Genomic DNA, 18,370 nt, shown 5'->3' with positions numbered 1-18,370 from the left:
TTGAAGCCTTATAAGCTTAGGTAGCAAGACCACACTAATGTGCTGCTGGCTCCGAATTCAAGATCATCTGCTCTACTACACCAGCAGTACAGAAGGGTTGCGATGCATGTACCCTGAACTTTAGTGGAGTTCCAGGCATTACATCATTTTAACGACCCTCGCTTCCCGTGCTTCTGGGAAAATACATCCCTGTGCTTACCTTAGTCCCCAGCCCAGCCCAGCCCAGCCCAGCCCAGTCCATTTATTTCACAGTCCGCTGGAAGGCGTCGAATTATTGGCGGCAGCTTTTTTTTGCCCACTCCACGCGTGCAGTCTTGCAAGACTCACACAAGCCCGGCAATCGCTGATCAACCTCAGGCTGCCTTTGGTCGGCGTCCTCTAAATCCAGGCCTCCATTATTTCCTTTCCTACCTACCTAGGTAGTACTGACTCAGCGGAGCTGAACAGGTATTGCCTGGCGGCAGACGCCATTATCCCAATCTTTCAGTCTCTCCTTTACCAGATCCCAAACTTTCCCATCGCCTCCAGCTCTTCACTCCCACGAACCCGAGAGGTTCTGCGACAGCGTCGACACGTACACGTTCATCGACTACCTGTTTCCAACGATATCTGGCCTTTCGACTACCCCCTCCCGGTCTCACCTTTACAACATCCTATGCGCCGCTATTGAGGTTGTGTCGATAATACCAAGAGCATCTTGTGATGCGCCTCCACCAAAACGTGCACACGCGACAAACATGGCCAACCCAGTAGGCGAAGAGAACTGGCTTGCCTATCTCGAAGAGATCGTCCGCAACGCCTCCGACCTCGAGCAGCGAGTCAATGCTGTCGAGCATTACAAGCTGGCTGTCGGCTCTGAGCCTGGCAGCTTGCGCATCTGGCTTGCCTACTGCAACTACTTCTGGTCCTTGTGGGAAGCAACTCAGGCCCCTACAGGCCATGGCTGGTCTGATGAAGAGCGCATGCTCGGCCGAGAGCTATTTTCTTTCGGCGGCGCTCTCGACTTGTGGCAGCAAGGCTACGAGGCTATTCGCTACCGCCTAGGGGATAGTCATCTTCTCTGGGATCGTTGGATCTCACTGGAGATGGAATTGCTGGCTAAGACGAGAACCCCCGAAGGCATAAAGCGCATCACACATCTTTATCGTGACCGCCTGCTTACTCCCCATCGTACCTGGGACGAAACATCTCAGAACTTCTCTACTTTCCTATCAGAGTATAACCGCGCTGCATGGGAGGAATCCATGAAGGATGTTACCACCAATGCCCAGGAGACGAAACGACTGATCGCTGCTCGAGACCCCTACGAATCTGCTTTGAAGAAAGCGATGGACGCAGGTGATGTCGAAGCACAGAAAACTGCCTTCACTACGTATCTTGAGTGGGAGATGCTTCAGAGTAAGCGCAGCAACGACAATCCCGAAATCGGAATTGATCTTTGCCGTGGCCTGTACGCACGTGCTCTCACCGGTGCTCTTGCTACAGACCAAAATACCTGGTACGAGTACATCGTTTTTCTATCCTCATCCAACACCGATCTCCAAGCGCCGAGCAGTCTCCTCGACGTACTCCGTAGAGCTGTTCAGCACTGTCCCTGGTCCGGCCTTCTCTGGAATAGATACATTATGTGTGCCGAAGAAGCTAAGCGTCCATTCGCTGAGGTTGAGGCCATCAAACATTCTGCAACTAGCGAGGATCAATTACTCAAAGATGGCATGGAGGGCATGATCGAAATGTATGTGGCTTGGTGTGGGTTCCTGAAACGCAATGCTATGGATGCTAGTGCCTCCGACGAGGCTGTTGATGTTGCCGATGTAGGTCTTATCGCGGCTCTGGAGGACGTTTCAGTTGTTGGAAAGCGACTCTATGACAAGGACTTCCAGGGTGACCCCAAGTTTCGACTGGAGCGCATCTACATTCAGTATCTCACAGAAAAGAAGGGTGCCGTGGACGAAGCCAGAGCTCAGTGGAACAAGCTGGCAGCCCTGCAGATCCATGCAGATAACCACGACTTTTGGTTCAGGTATTATATGTGGGAGATGCTCATCTTCTCATCAGCCGGTGCCCAAGACAACAGAAGCCCTACACCTTCCTCTGGCGGTGGCACTTATCGAATACCAACACTGGCCACTGCCGTTCTTACCCGTGCTGTTGCTCGCAGAACTATTGACTGGCCAGAGAAAGTTCTGGAGGTGTATATGCAGCATTGCAACGACTACGAAATGCCACTGCCCCTGCGAAAGGCAGCGGATCGTGTTCACAAGACTGGGAAAGAAGTCAAAAAGCGCAGGGAACGGGAGGAACAAGAGAAGGCTGCGGCCTATGCCGCCTACTACACTGCCCCTGAAACTCTAGAGAAGGGCCAGGGGTCTACATCACCGGGTGGTTCTAAAAGGAAAAGGGATTCTGAAATTGATACTACAGATGGACCTGAAAACAATAAGAAGCGACAAAGGAACGAGCCCAATGGGTTGGTGTCTGAGCAAGCTCTGGCAACTCAACACGGTCAGCCCCTGAAGAGAGACAGGGAAAATTCGACAATCCTTGTCTCCAATCTACCGGCCGATGTTGACAAAACCAAGCTTCGACAATATTTCAAAGAGTACGGCCACATCAACAACATAACAGCTTTGGTCCGCGAGGAGAAGACCGGTTCCTCAACAGCACTTATCGAATTCAAGTCCCCTGAAGAAGCTCAATCCGCCTTGTTAAGAGACGGCAAATACTTCGGCCAGTCACAACTTACCGTAAAGCTAGGGAACGATTTGACCGTTTACGTTGCAAATTATCCTCCTGCTGCTGATCAAAAGTATATTCGCGACCTCTTCAAAGATTGCGGCGAGATCTTGAGCATTAGATTGCCTAGCCTTAAGGTCGATACCCGACGTCGGTTTTGCTATGTCTCGTTCCGAGATCAGGAGGCATCAGCGAAAGCTGTGAAGAAGGATGGCACCGTTCTTGAAGGAGGCCTGAAGCTTCTCGCCAAATATTCTGACCCGGGTCACAAGAAGGCTCGTGAAGGTGCCCTTGCAGAAGGCAGAGAGATACATATTAGTAATTTGGATCGAACGGCAACCGAGGCGGATTTGAGAGAAGTCTTTTCCAAGTATGGCAATGTCACGCGAGTCAATCTCCCCCGAAACCTGGTGGGTAAGACTAAAGGATTTGCTTTCATTGATTTTACGACCAAAGAGGAGGCTGAGAAGGCCGTGACAGAAATGAACAACACCAAGTTCAAGAGCCAGATCCTAGAGGTTTCTCTTTCCAAAGAGTCAAAGATTAAACGCGCTGCAACAACTGTTGTTACGGATACCGCCAGAAGCTCGCCTGCGCCTTTATCACACGATGCTGAGGGTGACGAAGCAATGGAAGACGCACCCGATGAAGCTCAGTCCAAACCCACCGCAGCGGACATCTCAGCAAAGACGATCGCTCTTATGGGCCTACCTGATACTGTGAACGATGCACGAATCCGAGCACTCGTCGAGCCTTTGGGTGCTATTGTGAAGCTAACTGTGCTTCCCGGTAATGGTGGCGCTAAAATCGAGTTTGTCGATGCAGCTACTGCGGGCAAGGCGAGTTTACAGCTCGATAGTATGGACTTTGAGGGTCACAAGCTTCGAACGGGCACAATGGAGGAACTTCGGCAAGCCAAGGCACAACGTACCCAGGACCGTATTGTCTACGGGAAAAGGGACAGGGATAGGAGCAAAGGTCAAGAACAGAAGCCCAAGGCTGCAGGTAGCTCGTCAACCACTCTCATGCTTCCGCCAACTACAATCCGGCGACCAGTGCTCGGGAAACCTGGCCCTCGCCGTGGCCTGGGCTTCAAGCCCAGCGCACCCAGGCCGGCTCAGAACGGCGATTCTGATACCTCGTCAAAGAAGAGCAACGCCGACTTCAAGACGATGTTCCTCGCCAGTGGACAAGATACGAAGAAAGGAGACGAAGGAGAAAAGTCTGGGTCTGAACTATAAGTGCAGAGTCAGTCGCTGGTTTTGAGTGGTATACTGATGCAGCACAATGTAATTCATTAAACTTCAATGATATCCAGGGGACTAGGGAAGGGAAGGGAGTGTTTATTACATGGCTGTACGAATGAATGCAGTTGTTGAATGCGAATCAATCAAATCAAACATGGGCTATCATGCGGTCGGGTTCTTTCATTTGCGAATTGTTCAGATGGCTTTCCACTGACCTTCAAAGCCAGCACGGCTATATGCCAATCACTCCCCAAGAAAATCTGGCAAGATAAAATAAGCCCCTTTCTCCCAGTATGTGCAACTTGTCTCCCGTTCTGGTTCTGGCATCCTACGATGGCCTTGATACTCAGTTTACAGCTAGTCAAACAAGACACCCATGGAAAGTGTATTCTCACCCCTTACCCATTATGCCCGCGGTAGATCTATCCTGAAAATCTTGTGTGAAGATCCTCTGCCAAACATCAAGCCACTTTTCTTGCTGAGCAGTAGGGAGCTTGCCTGGCTGCTTGAAAGATCTCGTCAAGAGCTCCCGTAAACGTGTTCGGAGGACCTTCATGACTAGCATCGTTTTCCAGTCTGGTACTGCAAAGCGACCGCGGTTTCCATCGAGAACGATGACCCCGGAGTACATCTGGTAGGATCTTATTAGTGATACAGCTATAGAAAAGATTTGTGTTCTTACATCACATCGTACATCGCCACAAAGTAGTGCAATGGCGAATGCTTCCACCGCAGTAGCCTCGTGGGCGTGGTAAACCCTTGTTGAATATTAGCCAGTTCACCTCTTCTGTGTTCGGCAAAACTTACGCTCTGGACTGCATAATATGATAATAAGAAAGCCATCGAAGGTCGTGGCGTCCCCGGTTGACAGACGATGGATGGAGACTAATGGACTGACTTGTGCCGATGTTTCTTAGGGCCTTGGACCCGGGCGCGTCTCTCACAAGAATTTTGGGGTAAAAGCTCCAGGCGATAACTGATGCCGAAACAATATCGTTATCGCTGTTGAGGTTGACTCTTCGAGGAATGTCATAAAATTGCTGCTGCCTTCGTCCTCTGCCTCCAGAAAACCGAGCTCGGGAAAGGGCTCTTCTTTCGTCTTCAGTGAGAGAAAGAAAGCCGGAGTCGGCGAGAGAGGTAAGGAGTTGTCCTTTGAGGTCTTCGATGTTTGCAAGAGTTTGCTGACTCAAAAAGTTCTTGCGGCAGAACTGGAACTCCTTTCCGCCGCCCCCAGCAGACTGGCATACTCGCTTCCAAGCCAGGTATGCGTTGTAAATAGTGAGAAGATCGGAATCTCCCCGACGGAAAGCCATGCGAGCATTATCTGCCTGAGCGCGCTGTCCAAACGGCGCCGAGAAGGGTGATTTGGAAGATAAGATAGCAGCAGAAGTGATAGCCATGTCCAAACACTTGAAGATGACTCCATACAGAATGAGTTTACCCAAGAATACATCTAAAGGCAACCTGGCTAATTGATGTCCAAGCGGTGTGAGTTCTTCAGCCTGAGTAAGGGCGCGAACGTCTATAAGAGCATCAACCGCCCGACGGATATTTTTGGCCGAGGGGGGGTCAAGAGCATCGCCAAGTGTCTCCTCGATCCCTCCGATCTTACAGATCTTGACTCGGATCGCCAAGTCTTGCAAAGAAAGTCGAAGCATCTCGGGCGTCTGCTGGTCGCTCATTAACTGATCATGGCGAAATTTGGTGAACATATGAAAGCATAACCCTTCTTGTACACGCCCTGCTCGACCTCGCCTTTGCTTTGCGTTGGCACGGGAAATGAAGGTATCAATCAGGCGTGAGAGTTGGCGTCGCTCATCGAAGCGCATCTCACGATGCTTGCCAGTGTCAATGACACAAGTGACGTCGGGAATGGTGATTCCGGTTTCGGCAATGTTGGTGGCAAGAACGATTTTACGAATTCCTGATGGTGGGACAAGGAATGCCGATTCTTGGTCTTCCGTAGCGATGGTTGAATGGAGAGGATAAACAAGCCAGTCTTTGGCAAACCTGGGATCCCCTAGCAGCATGTCGTTCAGTGTGCGAATCTCAGCAATACCTGGCAAAAAGACCAGAATAGCCTTGCTGAAATTCTGCAGATGTTCGTCAACCGCAATTTGAGATATCAACTGCAGAATGAGATCGAAATCGATACGGTACTCATCAATTTGAGCCAGTGTCGACCGTGTTCTTGCAGTATATCCTAATAGACTCTTGGAAATATCACTCTTGGTGTTTTCTCCGTCACTCTCTGCAGGATCTTCATCCAAGTCAACCATTTTGTCAGGCCCAGAATCCGCAGGTGTATATCCAGTGAGTTCAATGGCATCCTCGAGGTATCTAACCTGCACTGGGAACGTTCTTCCAGGGATATTGAGAACTGGTGCACCGCCAAGGTAAGCGGAGAAACGATCCGCATCCACTGTAGCAGACATAAGAACAACCTTCAAGTCCTTGCGTCTTATGAGGAGCTTCTTCAGGACGATCAGAAGAAAGTCGCTGTCAATAGACCGCTCGTGAACTTCATCAAGCACCAGGTGCGTTACTTCCTGCAGATCATTGGAGCCCTCAAGCATTCGCATTACAATACCTGTGGTTGCGTAGACCAGCCTTGTTTCCCGCGAGGTATTAGCCTCGAGTCGAATAGAATATCCGACTAGGGATCTATTCGTTCCGAGGTCATTTCTGTTTTCTCCAAGCTCTTCACTGACACGGCGAGCGAGGGAAATCGCAGAGATCCTTCTTGGCTCTGTGCAGTAAACCTTGCAGGGTTTTCCCTGGGAAAGCTGGTGCTCTAGCAAGAAAGACGGAACTTGAGTACTCTTTCCGCTATTGTCCAATTAGCAAGACCTCAAGAACGTCATGTTCGAAAACCATACCATCCAGTCTCACCACAAACAATTATCACTTGATTCTCGTCGACAGCAGCCAAGACTTGCTCTCGGAAATTCCACATGGGGAGTTGCATTCGGGATTGCTGGGTTTCGTTAGCGTCATGGCAACCTAGTAACACAGGTTGTTGCTTACCAGCATCATTTGGAACTTGCGCGTGCTCGACTTCTCTGCCCAAATCTTCTGAAAATACTCCCCATTTGCAGCGTTCTGCCTTGATCGATCTTGACCACCGTCATCGCCAGAGTCGTGAGTATGCTTGGCGCCCCGTCCCCGAAACGCGCCTTGAATGATAACACCATCTTCAAGCTCCTGATCATGTCTCTGACGCACCAGAGCTCGTAAGTCCCTCACCACATCTCTGTCTTGCTCGTCAATTTGAGCTTTTCGTGCTTCAGCAAGTTCCGCCCAAACGTCTTTCCAGACATGGGGAAGTCTGATCACCACTTTTTCGTCCTTGGCATTGCCGCTGAAGGTATAAAACAGGGCCGCTGTGGAAATATAAGATTCGGACTGCTTAGCATCTGGTGTTGCAATGTCGGTCATCGTAAAAGTGAATCTATAAGGGTCCGCCACAATATGTACGTCAGATGAGGCCGCTGGTGGTGGCACTTCCTGAGGTTTGGTCCAGGTAATATCCAAGGAATGGCGATTTGCGAACGAAGCATCTGATACAAAAGAGTATGAAATTCTTGCCGAAGAGTCCCTAAGATTCGCGATCAGCACATTTTACGCAATTTGTAGCGACATCAAGTGGGCTTACCTCGAACGGCATGCTTCCTCGAGTGCCCTTCGAGGACTAATGCCAGTCCACTTCCCAAAATCGCGAATAGTAATTCGATTTCCATCGGCTGAGTTTACAATGGTACGGTTTTCGCCTGTGCTTGAGTCAACCTCATTTTGAGGCAGAGATGCAAATAATCCGCCGATATCATCTTCATCCTCATCTTGCCCCTCGGCTAGGACTTCGGCGGCGATACGCTCAGCTTCATCGTTGATGTCATCATTTTCCACTTGCTCATAAGGGGTTTCATCCGCTCTGGCTGGTATCACCTCGGCTTGAGCTTGGTATTCTTGCTTCTCGGCAGCCAGTCGCCTTTCGAGATCAATTCTTTGGACTCTCCACCGTTGCTCGGCTTCATACTTATCGAAAAGAACATCATTTTCGATCTTCCGAATCTTAGCTTCGAGCTTGGCAACAGCAAGTTCCTCGTCCGATTCTGATGTCTTTGAGCTACCTGACTGGTCCTTTCCGCGCTCGTGTTCTAGCAATTTGGCTTTAGTCTCCAGGTATTTTGGAACAAGCTCGTCAGCTTCTATGTCGCTGTCACAAGCTACCACCAGTTTTTTACTAGGTGAGGAACCCTTGAATGATCGAGCGTTGCTCCCAGCTGGCTTGTTTTTACGGCCGTTCCGAGTATCAGTTTGACGAGGAGTACTAGAGCGACTCGGCATTGGACTGTCCTGGGGAGTATCTATTATACATAGTTAGTCTGAGAGGGCCCCAAGACGCTGGGAGACGAACCACCGGTGCTTTTGGGGATCGGCTTCGATCTAGGTTCGTAACTGGGCAGTTCTCCAATCTTGCATTCTCTGGCTAGCCAGTCGAGGGCCTCTTCGAGTCCCCAGATAGAATCTCGATTTGTCGATGCGACATTAGGTGCTATGTCGAGGATATATCGTATCGTAGCTGTCACTCGGTCCGAGGGGAATTCTGCGGCGATCAGGGTCTGTTGTAATGTCCAGAGGCGGATGATCATGTCCTCTTCAGGAGGCACCTTCCCAACACCAGCGTTCTCCGATGAGGACAGGCTAGAAGCGGCAAATCGATTTTCTGCTTGCACAAGGTCGAGTATGTGATCCATCAAGTCTGGCGGTAGCCATTTGAAACTATTGATCGAATCGGCCTGGCCACGAAGGAGTCGACGGTCAGTATCGAGACGATTACGTTGCCGTTGAGCATCTTTCTTTGTTTTTGCTGCGTGTTTCTCCACGAGCAATTGCAGCTCAGACTCTTCCAACTGCTTCTCGAACTCTTCGGGGCTGAGGGTCGACTCCTGGGTTCCAGCATTGGTGGTCGCATCGCCAGTTGTTGCGGACGATGATGGAGGGGCATCCTTCTGGGTCGATGGAGGGGCACTTTGGCCTTTGATAGTGACAGGCTTCGATTCAGACTCGGCAACGTCAGGTCTGGGCTTGGAGGCAACCGACGTGGTTGCGAATCCTCGAGCTGGGTTAGCAGCAGGCTTCTTTTTCTTTTTCGCACCCGCCATTATCGTCAACGGAGGACCAGCAGGCGGTAGAAACTGAGAAAGGGTTGAAAAAAGAATAAGCACTCTCTAGTTTGGGGGTATCATGGCCGAGAGAAATCTGCCAGTGAAACTGAGGATTAGGTTCCCTGCAATAAAGAGGGCTAGAAAATTCGATTGCAGGTCATTGAGAGTGCCGATCTACAGACGAAGGGTGCAGGAGTGAAGTGATTTGAAGGTGGAGGTTGTGACGCAAGGGCTTTGATCTCCAGTTCTGTGGATCATGCCTGAAGGAAGATGTTAGAGAGGAGGGATAGTACCACAATAATGAAGCTTTGATCAGCTAGAAGAAGGGCCTTGGGGAGAGATTCATGGTCCAGCGGATATACCGCCAGTGCAACAGAATTGCAATCTACCGACCTTCCTTCCCAACTAGTAGGTACCTAGGTAGTGAGTGACAAGATTGTTCCTTGGATCGATTTTCAGATAGATCTGCAAGGTACAGGTGCATTGCTGAACGGCTTCCGTGCTGGAGGCTTAGTCACGGAGGCTAGCAATGTATCAGGACAGGCCAGCCTGCGATGCGTCATGCCGGGCCGCGAGAATTTCAGCGGGCTAGAGACTTTCAGGGCTCCAAACCCCACCTAAATGGCCTGTCGAGCTTTCGACGTGCTACCATAGGTGCCTAGGTAACTAGTTAGGTAGGTAGGTATCTATTGGATCCCTCTGGACGGGAGGTCTTAGGTAAGGTGACCACTGTTGATTCAACGTGGGGTAAAGGTCCATAGGTCGAGATATTTGCGTTCTCTTGACGGATTTGGTGCCCAAAAATTCTAAAACACCAACTACGAGCCTACCACCCACCCTTCTTGATATTACCTTCGTTCCACCACCTCGACTGAGGATCTACGCCTCGAAATTGGCGTCCACGAGCTCTGGTAGCCCCAGATGAGTTCACCAACCCGAACATATACCTCCGTTTCCGAACTCCAGAATGTCTAAGGGCGACTCATCCGACTCTGGCGCTCCGGCCCATCTTGACATGGCCGTCGTTAAACAGGCTCTGTCCTCATCCTCGACCGCTGTTCGAATCACTCAGTTGCGCACAATCGAAGACAAATTGGCCCAGAAATGTGCGCAAGCCCTTGTCCTCTTCCATCATTCTATCAATCAGCTGACCGTAGCTTCGAAGCCCTTGACAGCGCCTCAATTACAAGTCTCCTCCCGCTCCTTTTCGGAACATACGCTTTCTACGCAGATAGGCAGTCCAGGCTGTCAGTGCAGAAGTGTCTGGTTGCGCTTATTTCGTCTGGTGCCGACTCCAAAACGATCGCCCCGCTCATAACTGCCTTGCGTAAGGAAAGCCAGAAACCTGGCATTGCTCCTACCAATGCATTCGTTCTCGTCGAATGGTGCAGTTTGTTTATGCAGCATCTCGATGCCTCTCAGTGGGACCAATTTGCTACCGATATCATCCTAGCAGATGCGGATGCTCTGGAGAAGTGCCACCAGCCCGTTTGCAGGAAGTCTGTAACTCACTCCGCCATCATTGTTACGAGGAGGGGTTTGCGGAAACTCTTCTCTTCGAATGAACTGAGCGAAAAACGGCTTTCTGCTTCTGTTGATGTCCTGACTGCGAAGGGGGCTCAGTCGATCTCTAGGAATGCTGTCTTACTTGGGGTCATCGCTGGCGTATCTGCTAGGAAGGATCACTTGCGACCTGTTCTCGATTCCCTCAAATCTAGGTATTACGATTTCTTCACGAGAGAGATCATTGGCTCTCGAACTAGTGTTCCAGAGCATCTAGTGCTTGGACTCCGTGACTTCTTCGCTTCGTTTGCCACACTCGAAGGAATATCTAAAGAACTGATCCCTGCTCTCGAGAAGGGTCTTCTGCGCGCCCCTGAGGTCATTCTTGGTGGAGTTGTGACGCCTCTTGTTCGTTGCCTCCCTGAGAATTTTGATCTCTCCAGGATTCTTGAGCAGAATCTGCTCAAGCCCCTTTTGTCGAATGCAAAATCTACCAATGCAGCTATTCGTGCTGGCTCTTTAGATGCGTTCAGCGCCCTGGTCAATAAGTCTGGCGATACTGCGTCATTGGAAAAGGTGATCAACGAGGTTGCGACACCCCTGAAATCCGGCAAACTTGCATCTCCTGACCACCGTGTACTGTATGCGCAAATGCTTCAGACAGCACCTCTTTCAAAAGCAAGTGCCGAGCAAGTCGCAAACGCAGTTGCAGTCATCGCTGCCAAAGAAGGTAATGAGAGTGCTTTAGCTGCGGAGACTTCAGCCTTAGCAAAAGCAGTTTCTTTCTTATTGACCAACGATGCTGAGGTCCCCAAAAGTGTGCTGGAATCCGTTACTAAGGGCCTTACTGAAAAGAAAATTCCTTCTCGAAAGTACTGGTTGCTCCGTGTCGGCGGCATCTTACAAACCCTCAATGAAGCGCAATCAGTGTCCTCAGCAATGGCTGCTTTTGTGGACGCAGTGATACCAAAACTCATTACCACTTTCACAGAGGTGACCTCCAATGCAGCTAGTGCTGCTCAGAACGGCCTCATTGTTGGTGCCTACATCCTAACGGCTGTAAGCACACATATCAACCGCGTGCTTCCTGGTTCTGCAGCCGATTTAAGCTTGACAAAAGCAGTGGTTACCAAGCAATCACTATCCTTGGATCCCAAGTCATCCTTCCTCCTCAGCCCTCGAATCTACTCTAAGGTCACAGCCGATGAGGATCTTAAGTGGTTTTCACGGGCTATGGACTCTATCTTTCAAGGGCTTGACAAAGAGGCCGATAATCAGGTTGCCCTCGCTTGGTCTGAAGCAATTATTCACCTAGTTACCGCTCAGAGCGTACCGGCAACTGTTCAGCAGGAGACCTCCAAGACCCTTTCCAGTCTGTACGTTCGTAGTCCAAAACTGGTATCAGGTTTCATTATCGCCGGCCTTTGGGATTATCTGAAGCACTCTGGATCTCCTGATAAGGAACCATCATCAGGCGCTCATAACTTGATCCAGGTTGTGAAGGCTATCTGTTTGACCCCCAGTGACATCGAAAAGTCCGGGGAAACCATCAACACGGAGGATCTGGAGGCACAGGCAAACAACCTCCTTGTTCTGGCGCGCCCAGAGCTGATTCCTAGGGCAAACTGGATCGATTTGTGCCTCCGGATGGAACTGGACCCTGGCAATCTAGTCAAGAAGTACCAAGGTGAGCTTTTGACAGAAATAGAGAATCAAACATCGTTCTCCCAGAAGGTTTGCATGACACTCCCGGGGTACAAGAATCTCGTTAACCAATACCGACAGGTTGACGCCATCAAAAAAGCTGCGTACAACGCAGCTGCTGACTTGGCTTTTGTTGCTCCCGAAGCCATTATACCGCGCCTGCTGGAAACCCTCAGCCGCGATCTCAACGCCGAGCAACTCCACGATGTTGGTCCTGTCGAAGCGGCCATTTTCAGAACGCCTGAGGGTACCGTGTTCGTTGATGTGCTTGCAAAGAAGTCTCAGCAAGTCTTGGACAAAAATAAAAAGGACTATGACATTCTCAAGTGGGAGGAAGAACTTAGGAGTCAGCTTGAAAAGAAGAAGGGCCAACAGAAGAAGCTGACCCCAGAAGAGAACGCAAAAGTCAATGCTCAACTCAAGAAAGAGAGCCTGATCAGGCAATCTATAACTGAGATCGAGGCAAAACTTTTACGGGGCATTGGCATTATCCGAAGCCTTGCCACTGGTCCACCAACAGATGCTGCCCAATGGCTCGGTACTGCGGTTTCACTCTTAATCAACATTATGGACGCCGGTGCTACAATGATCACTGGTGATGCAGCTCCATTGGCTTACATAACTTGCGCAAAGAAGGTCACAGAGCGCCTGGGCTCGATGAGGCCTTTCGTTGGCGTCGCGGCCCTCAGGCTGCGCGGCGTGTCACTGGCAGACAACTATCAAGAGGAAGCTGTGGAGGATTTGGTAACAAGGGTTTTGTACCGTTTACGATTTGCTGGCGAGCAGCGACCTTTCGACTGTGTATCACTCATCTACGCGTTACCGCTCGTGCTGGAGCTTCTCCGTAAAGGTGGAGTTGGTGATTCTCCCGATGATGCAGATGCTCAGCTAGTATTGGCCATCGAGTTCCTCTCATACCATACAGATGTCTGTAGTGATGAAGCTGTTCCTCGTGCCGAGCTCCTTTCAGTTCTTATCACTTCTATGCAGGCATATGCTCAGCATTACAAGCTCCTGAGAGACTGTTTTGCTGATATGTGCCGCTGCATCGCACCAAACATGGACCGTGGTGAGATGGTTATTCTTGCCAAGGGTGCGCTGGTGCCTGAAGCGCGAGTTAGATCAACTGTGCTGCAATCTATCAGCGCTGAAATTGACATGAGCGAGCTTGGCTACTCCAGTGAAATCTGGATCGCTGCTCATGACGATGAGGAAGAAAACCAAGATCTCGGTCGGGAGATATGGGAGGAGAGTGGCTTCGAAGTGACACCGGAAGTGCCACTTAAAATGTTACCTTTCCTCGAGAGCAAAGATGGGCAGTTGCGCCGTGCCGCTGCTCGCTCCCTGTCTGAAGCAGCTAGCTTACATGATGAGTCTTTACCTGCGGTGCTTGACCAGCTCAAGGCCACTTACGTCGAGCTTGCTAAACCCCGAGTTCAACAGCTCGATGAGTTCGGCATGCCCAAAAAGATGGACCTGTCCGATCCTTGGGAAGGGAGGCAAGGTATCGCTACAGCTTTCAAAGAGATTGCTCCAGTTTTCAAGGTTGATCAGCTCGATCCTTTCTTTGACTTCCTCATCGATGCCGGCCCTCTTGGAGATAACAACGATGCAGTGAGAGGTGAAATGCTGGATGCTTCGATTACGGCCATCGAAATTCACGGCAAGGGCATCCTTGATGAGCTCATGTCAAAATTCGAACAGACCTTGGAACAGCCAGACAAAAACAGCGACGCTGCTGACCGTGTCAACGAGGCAGTGATTATTATGTACGGTGCCTTGGCTCGCCATTTGAGCCCTGGTGATCCCAAGATACCTATCGTTATCGACCGCCTCGTGACAACTCTAAGTACGCCCTCGGAGACGGTACAATATGCCATTGCTGAATGCCTGCCTCCCTTGATCCGGGCCTGCCCTGACCAGTCTTCCAAATACTTTGGTCAAATCATGGAGCAGCTCCTCACTTCTAAAAAGTATGCTGTTCAGAGGGGATCGGCTTATGGTCTGGCTGGCCTTGTAATGGGCAGAGGCATCGCGGCACTAAGAGAGCACCGAGTTCTGTCAACTCTCACTGACGCAATGGAAAACAAAAAGGAGGCAAATCAGCGTGAGGCCGCTTTGCTAGCATACGAACTTCTCTCAACTATGCTTGGACGCGTCTTTGAACCTTACGTCATCCAGATTGTGCCTCAGCTGCTGACGGGCTTCGGTGATGCTAACGCAAACGTTCGTGAGGCTTGTCTGGCAGCGGCTAAGTCGTGCTTTGCGAAGCTAAGCTCTTACGGTGTGAAGAGAATCATGCCAACTCTGCTTGATGGTCTTGAAGAGCAACAGTGGAGGAGCAAGAAGGGTGCTTGTGACCTTCTTGGTGCAATGGCATACCTCGATCCGCAGCAGCTCGCCAACAGTCTGCCAGACATCATTCCCCCTCTGACAGGTGTGTTAAACGACAGCCACAAGGAAGTAAGGGCTGCCGCAAACCGAAGCTTAAAGAGGTTTGGTGAAGTCATCAACAATCCAGAAATTAAATCGTTGGTCGACATTATTTTGAAGGCTCTGAGTGACCCTACAAAGTATACCGATGAAGCCCTGGACTCGCTCATCAAGGTCCAGTTTGTTCATTACCTCGATGCTCCATCTTTGGCATTGGTCACTCGCATTCTGCAGCGTGGTTTGGGCGATCGTTCCAATACCAAGCGCAAGGCAGCTCAGGTAATCGGCAGCTTGGCTCATCTGACCGAAAAGAAGGACGTGGTCATGCATTTACCGGTACTTGTGGCTGGTCTGAAGATTGCCATTGTCGACCCTGTGCCTACCACTCGAGCGACGGCTTCCAGAGCGTTGGGTTCTTTGGTCGAGAAGCTCGGAGAAGACACACTTCCCGATCTTATTCCTGGCCTGATGCAGACTCTCAAATCAGATACTGGTGCTGGTGATCGATTGGGATCCGCTCAGGCTCTCAGCGAGGTGCTCGCTGGGTTGGGAACGACAAGGCTGGAGGAGACTCTTCCCACCATTCTTCAAAATGTCGAATCCTCAAAGCCCGCCGTTCGCGAAGGCTTTATGTCACTTTTTATTTTCCTCCCAGTCTGTTTTGGCAATAGCTTCTCCAATTACTTGGGTCGCATCGTACCACCTATTCTGGCTGGTCTTGCCGATGATGTTGAGTCGATTCGTGAAACCGCACTGCGTGCAGGTCGTCTGCTAGTCAAGAATTTTGCTGCTCGTGCTGTCGATCTCCTCCTTCCAGAACTTGAACGCGGCCTCGCGGACGACAGCTACAGAATCCGACTTAGCTCTGTCGAGCTTGTAGGGGATCTTCTCTTCAACCTTACTGGTATCAAGGCTGGAACAGAGGCTGAGGACATTGAGGAGGACGAGAACATCAAAGAAGCAGGCGCTTCTCTAAAGGAAACACTCGGAGAGGAGAAGCGGAATAAGATACTTTCTGCACTCTACGTATGCCGTTGCGATACAGCTGGGGCCGTTCGCTCGGCCGCTATTGCTGTCTGGAAGGTCCTTGTTCACAGTCCGAGAACCCTGAAGGAGCTTGTGCCAACCCTCACACAACTTCTTATCCGTCGCTTGGGAAGTTCCAACATGGAACACAAGGTCATTGCCAGCAATGCCCTAGGAGAACTTATCCGAAAGGCTGGAGACAGTGTTCTGTCCAGTCTTCTTCCCACTTTGGAAGAAGGCCTTCAGACATCAACAGATGTTGACGCTAAGCAGGGTATTTGCTTTGCCTTGAGAGAGCTTATCTCTTCTGCATCGCCGGAGGCTCTTGAGGATCACGAAAAGACCCTGATTTCCGTCGTTCGTACCGCACTGACAGATTCTGACGAGAATGTTCGAGAAGCCGCTGCTGAAGCATTTGATTCGCTTCAGCAAATCTTTGGCAAGCGAGCAGTTGATCAAGTTCTTCCTTTCCTTCTCAACCTTTTGCGTTCCGAGCGTGACGCAGACAATGCTCTGCAGGCACTCCTCACCCTGCTCACTGAGACAACACGCTCGAATATTATTCTGCCAAACCTCATCCCAACCCTCACGACACCACCCATATCAGCCTTCGATGCCAAGGCTCTTGCATCTCTGTCCAAGGTTGCTGGTCCTGCGATGAACCGTCGTCTCCCCAACATTATCAATTCGCTCATGGATAACGAGATAAATTGTAACGACGATGGCCTTCGGGAAGAGCTGGCAACATCTTTCGACACCGTCATTCAGTCGATTGACGAATACGATGGTCTCAATACAGTCATGAACGTTCTACTGCAGCTTCTCAAACACGAGGATCACCGACGCCGAGCGGCTACTGCTCGCCATCTGGGCAACTTTTTTGCCGCTGCCAGCGTGGATTATTCCAGATACAACCAGGATATCATTCGTTCATTGCTTAACTCCTTTGACGACAGAGATACAGATGTCGTCAAGACTGCATGGGTGGCTCTCAGCGCATTCACAAAGAAGCTGCGAAAGGAGGAGATGGAGTCACTCGTCGTTTCCACTCGACAAACTCTTCAGCGTATCGGCGTCGCAGGAGCAAACCTGCGCGGGTTCGAGCTACCCAAGGGCATCAATGCTATTCTACCAATCTTCCTGCAAGGTTTGATGAATGGTACTGCAGACCAAAGAGTTCAAGCTGCTCTGGGTATTTCAGACATCGTTGACAGAACAAGCGAGGCCTCTCTGAAACCATTCGTTACCCAGATTACTGGTCCTCTGATCCGTGTCGTTTCAGAGCGCGCCACTGAAGTCAAGTCGGCGATCCTTCTGACACTCAATAATCTCCTGGATAAGATGCCTGCGGCATTGAAACCTTTTCTTCCACAGCTTCAACGTACATTTGCCAAGTCTCTTGCGGACCCATCCAGTGAAACTTTGAGAACACGGGCTGCCAAGGCACTAGGTACTTTGATCAAGTATACGCCTCGTATTGATCCGTTGATTGCTGAACTAGTCACTGGGTCGAAGACGGCCGATCCCGGTGTCAAGACGGCCATGCTCAAGGCCTTGTATGAAGTTATCAGTAAGGCGGGTGCGAATATGGGTGAGGCATCACGAGCTTCTGTCTTGTCACTTATCGACATGGACACGGACGAGAGAGATGAGACTATGACCATCACTAATGCCAAGTTGCTGGGAGCTCTCATCAAAAATGTTCCTGAGGAAGCCGCTCATGGTTTATTGAAGAACCGCGTGGCGACCTCGCATTTCACTCATTCATCTGTCCTTGCCCTGAACTCGGTACTCGCGGAATCACCAGACGCGCTGCTTCAAAGCCCCCTGGCTGATGACTTGCCCGATTTGCTTTGCCAGGGCGTCACCAACAAGAACGTAAGCCACATCTATATTCCCAGATCGAATATGATTCGTAAACTGACAACCGTCTAGGTATTTGTTGCAGACAATTGCATCCTGGCAACTGGGAAGTACCTGCTATCTGATTCTCCAAAAACATTTGAGACGACAAAGGGAATTTTTGAAGCCCTTGCCTCTGTGATCCAACCTGGCAATGCAACCGACTCACGCAGACTTGCACTGGTTGTCGTCCGTACTGTCAGTCGCAATGATATGGAGATGGTCCGACCTCATATCGCCCTGTTAGCACAACCCATATTTGCCAGTGTTCGCGACCCTGTCATTCCCGTCAAGCTCGCTGCTGAGGCGGCATTTGTGGAGCTTTTCAATGTGGCTGATGAAGAGAGCCGCATTTTCGATAAATTCATGGCTGGTCATGGAGCAGATCTGCCAGCCAACACCAAGAGGAGCATGGGAGACTATTTTAAACGTGTCGCCATGAGGCTAGGCTCCCAAGCCCGCGAGAGGCGCGAGGCTGAGGGTGGACAGGGGGGATTGGGACTGTCCAATGATGAAGCTGAGGATGAGAAGGAGATTTGGAGTGTGGGAAAGGTTGATGTGGGCAGCGAAGCCTTCTCATAAAATGTAAAAGAGCATGTCGCAAACACAATCTTAGGCTGTCTGGGCATATGTCCTGGGCGGGTGCCATTG

General features: G+C 50.5%; 3 protein-coding genes across 3 annotated transcripts; 2 read left to right on the top strand and 1 right to left on the bottom strand.

Annotated features, from left to right (window-relative positions):
- Positions 1 to 737: 737 nt before the first annotated feature.
- On the top strand, positions 738 to 3,977 carry FMAN_16095 (uncharacterized protein; the record flags this gene model as incomplete). The annotated part of the gene is made up of 1 exon (XM_041829358.1): positions 738 to 3,977. The coding sequence occupies one exon, from the start codon at positions 738 to 740 to the stop codon at positions 3,975 to 3,977; it is 3,240 nt and encodes a 1,079-aa protein (XP_041680129.1).
- A 397-nt stretch (positions 3,978 to 4,374) lies between these two features.
- Positions 4,375 to 9,148, bottom strand: FMAN_16094 (uncharacterized protein; the record flags this gene model as incomplete). The annotated part of the gene is made up of 7 exons (XM_041829357.1): positions 4,375 to 4,614; positions 4,666 to 4,741; positions 4,791 to 6,812; positions 6,863 to 6,960; positions 7,011 to 7,581; positions 7,639 to 8,350; positions 8,401 to 9,148. 7 exons carry the CDS (start codon positions 9,146 to 9,148, stop codon positions 4,375 to 4,377), a joined length of 4,467 nt encoding a protein of 1,488 aa, XP_041680128.1.
- Positions 9,149 to 10,118: 970 nt separating this feature from the next.
- On the top strand, positions 10,119 to 18,301 carry FMAN_16093 (putative translation activator GCN1; the record flags this gene model as incomplete). Its single annotated transcript, XM_041829356.1, has 3 exons — positions 10,119 to 10,257; positions 10,383 to 17,695; positions 17,753 to 18,301. 3 exons carry the CDS (start codon positions 10,119 to 10,121, stop codon positions 18,299 to 18,301), a joined length of 8,001 nt encoding a protein of 2,666 aa, XP_041680127.1.
- Positions 18,302 to 18,370: the final 69 nt, after the last annotated feature.

Source organism: Fusarium mangiferae, assembly GCF_900044065.1.
Source record: "Fusarium mangiferae strain MRC7560 genome assembly, contig: FMAN_scaffold004, whole genome shotgun sequence".
Classification (NCBI taxonomy): domain Eukaryota; kingdom Fungi; phylum Ascomycota; class Sordariomycetes; order Hypocreales; family Nectriaceae; genus Fusarium; species Fusarium mangiferae.
The sequence above is the reverse complement of the archived record's forward strand: the minus strand, read 5'-3'. Positions and strand labels throughout refer to the sequence as shown.